At 36.5% G+C, this 4,227-nt stretch overlaps 1 protein-coding gene across 1 annotated transcript; it reads right to left on the bottom strand.

Annotated features, from left to right (window-relative positions):
- Positions 1-1,182: 1,182 nt before the first annotated feature.
- Positions 1,183-1,875, bottom strand: LOC145095588 (uncharacterized). The gene is made up of 2 exons (XM_079033438.1): positions 1,765-1,875; positions 1,183-1,638 (listed from the first exon to the last, which is right to left on the bottom strand). The coding sequence occupies exons 1-2, from the start codon at positions 1,873-1,875 to the stop codon at positions 1,183-1,185; spliced, it is 567 nt and encodes a 188-aa protein (XP_078889564.1).
- Positions 1,876-4,227: the final 2,352 nt, after the last annotated feature.

Here is a 4,227-nt window from a genome sequence, read left to right as displayed (position 1 = left end):
TTGTAATTTTTTCGATTAAATGTGTGCACAATATGCGTTAATTTCTTCATATATGAAAATAGAACACTCTAACAAAATTTATGTTTTGCAAGTTAATAGCCGTTTGGTGATCTTTAAATTTGTTTTGTGAGTTTCCATCTTAATATGTTTATGTGTTTTCTACGGACGTTGTAGCTTTTGATTAAATATTTCATGTATTTGTTTGATTTCATATGTGAAAATGGAACACATTTTACAAAATTTACGTTTCACAACTTAAGAATTGCACCATTTGCTGCTTTCCTATCGATCATCGACAACAATCCTGCTGCGTGTCACGTCTTGTGCTGCAGGACATCATACATGCGTCGCTACACCTCTGTTGTCTTCTTCTTTCCTTGCTGACCATATCCTCGGTAACTTCTAATGTTGATTGTACATGGTAGTTCCTCCACTCCCTCTCCTCCAAAACTCAGTTTAATGTGCACTCTAACGAATGTGTACAATCAATTTAGTTTCAAGTTAAATGTGGATAGGTCTCGTTACAAAATTTAGAGACAAATATTCTCTAACATGTGTCATGGTACGTTGAGTTATGGTCATATTTTAGGAAAATCGAAACCCAAGGATGATGATGATGAGGAATGGTACTCGGTTGATGCCCACATCAAATCATGGTACTTGTGATCCAAGCTTACTTCAAATCATCTCTAGCGATGATTGCACATCCAAAGCCTTATGGGACAAGTTGGATGAATTTTAGAAACAATCAGGACCGGTCATGAGCATTCAAATGCCCAGGACAAGGCAGATAAAAAAGGGCACTTAGGCCTTAACGTGTAACGAATTAAATTATATAAACTAATTGTTTATTAAAATGACGATAAACTTTATAGCAATAAGCATAGCAAAATGATAGTATTTTAATGAGTAATTATATATCGTAACAGCTAACCGACGATCCGTGAAGCTCTCCTAGCATTCTTGATTTCAAATTGGTTGATCAACTCTTCGTAGTTTATACTCTCTAAGATTTCATTCTCGATAGATATCATCGCCAAATCGCTAAGTCTTTCTTGGGTCATTGTGGAGCATAAGTAAGGTTTCACAAACTTCAATTTCAAAAAACTTCTCTCTACAGATGCGTCCGTTACTGGAATAGTCGAAAATATTCTATATGCAATGCTTGCATTTGGGAAATAATCAGGTTCTTTCAAACTTCAAAACATCTATAGGGTTGCTAAATTCATTGGTGACCGCAGATAATTTCAACTCTGTATAAAGTTCCTCGTCATCAATATCCGATCTTTCTTCAAACTTGAGTGCTTTTTCAAGATGATGACGATACAACTTAACATATTTATCTTCAATTCCCCTCAAATTATGTGAAAATAAAAAACCAAATACTTTGTCATACTTTTTAAATTGTTCAAATCTTGTCTCAAGAGAAGAAATTGTTTGATCAACAATGTATAAGAAATAATTGACTCTGAAATTCTCGTCAGGTGAAAATGAAACTTCTTTGCTACTTGAACTCTCGTCAAGCCTTTTTTTCCTTTCAATCAAATGATTCTGTAGAAATATTCGATAAATACCCATTTCAATAGCAATCTTCTTAGCTCCAGCAATCGCTTTTGAAAAACCAGTTTCTCTATAATCCTTAAAGTACCCAATCAATTTGTTTATTTATGTAATAGCATTATCAAGATACATATCCTTTGATTGTAACTTCTTACTCATAGTATTCACATGGTTTAGTACTTCATACCAAATAACTTTTGATACCAAAAATTGAAAGTCACCAAGTCCTTTTTCTGCTAGTGAAGTTGCTTCACTAGCAATTGCAACATCATTATCCTTTTCTCCAACTTGAAGTATAGTTTCCCGTACATCCATAAGTTGCAATTTAATAGACTTTACAGTCTCAACCCGGCTTTCCCAACGAGTTTGACACAATGACTTAAGAATCCAAGCTTTAACATTTGAAGGTTTGTATCGATCGGATACACTTCAAGTATAATGTGACATCCCCGTTTTTACGGCCAGAAAATACCAATTTTGTTTATGCTTTATAAAAATCAGAATACTTCCTTTAATAAAAAGGTTGCGGAATTTGTGCCTAGTAAAAAATGATAAATACGTTATCAAAGCATTTCCGAAGAAATGTATTTTTATTCAGATACGCCCGAAGGTGCATCCGAATCTGTGACATCCCCAAATTCACGGCCATAAAAGACCGGTTTAATGTATGCTTTTGAAATAATTTAAGAGTAATCATTTGATTTAAAAGTGTTGCGGAATTTCTTCCCAGAAAAACATAATAAATATGTTATCAAATCATTTCCGAAGAAATGTATTTTATTCATTTAAACCATTGGGATGTCATTGTCAATACAAAACATAAGCATAAACAAAACGTACATTCATTTACACTAGTCACCTACTTCTCTTTTAATCTCTCAGTGTAAAGCAACTTCGTATCGATACCTATGATACAAATAAATTGAGTAGGTCATGCTTGGGAGCCTGGTGAGCATATAGGGTTTTCAACCCACAATAAATAATAAACTTATTAAGTTCTCAATCAACAATAAATTTATTAATTTCATCAACCAAAATAACCCTAATTACCCATTCCCATTATCCTCACTTTATGTCCCTAAAACAACTATCACAAGGGACCTAGCCTAAGTATTATCACTAGGGGTGACACCATTGCTTTGGGGGTTCCTCAGCAAGTTATGTCAAACAAGACATCCTAACATAAAACAACCAACAAGGTGACAACATTGCTTTCCTTCAGCAATTTATGTCAAATAGGCACGAAGTCACATCGTCGCCATGTGCTAGTCCATAGCTCTTATTCATCGACGGTATTTCCCACGGGAGTTCCCTCCTACAATACATGTCAATGGGTTTTCCATATGCTAAGTCCATAGCTCTTATTCATCGATGGTATTTCCCATGAGAGTTCCCCCCAATACATGTCAATGGGTTTTCCATACAACTGATGAACATACTAAGGGGTTTCCCCAGCCATACATGCCCTAAAGGCACTCATGGGGGGAATAGAGTACATCAAATGAACACTCAAGTCCATTAACACCTACAGGTTGCGAGCCCGCTAGTGTTCCACAGATCGTCTAGAACAGTCCATGGTTGTCATCCCTACTCTGCTGAATGACGAGGGTCAACGTTTAGGTAAGGGATTTTCTCATATTGCACCACTCACGCCAACGTTTAGGTAAAAGTTCTTCCCATATTTCACCACTCACTCTCAACTCATGATCTATATCACTAACTCATGAAGCTAGTCTGATCACTTCATAAAATAACAAAGACTCCAAAGCTCTTCCAAATAAAAGTATAGGGAAAATACTGATAAAGTACTCCCGTACACTCTCGTACCCCGAAACGTAATAGTGTAAAAAAGAAGAACTAATGGATGAACACATAGTTCAAAAACACCTAATGAACATATAGTTCAAGAACACTTTATGAACATATAGTTCAAACATACGTACCGATTACAAGTCTACTAACGTTCCACTGGACTATCTAAAATAGTATGTGGCCGTTGTCTATACTTTGTTAGATGACTAGATCATCTTAAACATCGATACCTCTCATCACTTTTATTTCATCACACATCATCTAATTTATCTACCCATGTTTTACCCAACATATTTGTAGATAAAAATATATATACAGTTTAAAACTTGTATAAAACATAAATTCAACATTCACCTCAATAAACAATTAACATATTTACACATAGCACATATTTTAAGGTAAATACTTCATATCTATGTGTAAGGTGAAAGTGACTATACACTCACTTGATTTAATGATAACTGGGCAGCACTTCGTTGCCTAGAATGATCGTTTCTAATAAAACCGAGAGTTTTATTGAGAAACCGAGCTCTGCGAGGGTCGGGTTTCGAAACTGAAAAAATAAATTTCCCGGGCTTCTCGGGCACTCCTGGACGTGTTCCGGGCGTTGGAAATGATCTCGGGGCATCGGGGGAGGTCAAAATGCTAAAAATATGAGTTTAGGGGTGAAAAAGGGCAAAATCCCAAAGTTACCCGGGAAGTCTCGCAACCCTCTATTTATAGGGGAAGCTTCTGATCGGATGGCTGAGAAGCCTCCAGGTGGCGAAGATCTGAGGCTCGCAGGAGAGGGGTCGCACGTGGGCTGCGCGTGCGTAGGCTTGCTGACAGCTTCTTACTGGACCGAGGTCTAGGTCC

Source organism: Lactuca serriola, chromosome 3 (genome assembly GCF_051521515.1).
Source record: "Lactuca serriola cultivar US96UC23 chromosome 3, Lser_US96UC23_V15, whole genome shotgun sequence".
NCBI classification, from domain to species: domain Eukaryota; kingdom Viridiplantae; phylum Streptophyta; class Magnoliopsida; order Asterales; family Asteraceae; genus Lactuca; species Lactuca serriola.
Note: the sequence above shows the minus strand (reverse complement) of the source record. Positions and strands in the feature narration are given on the sequence as shown.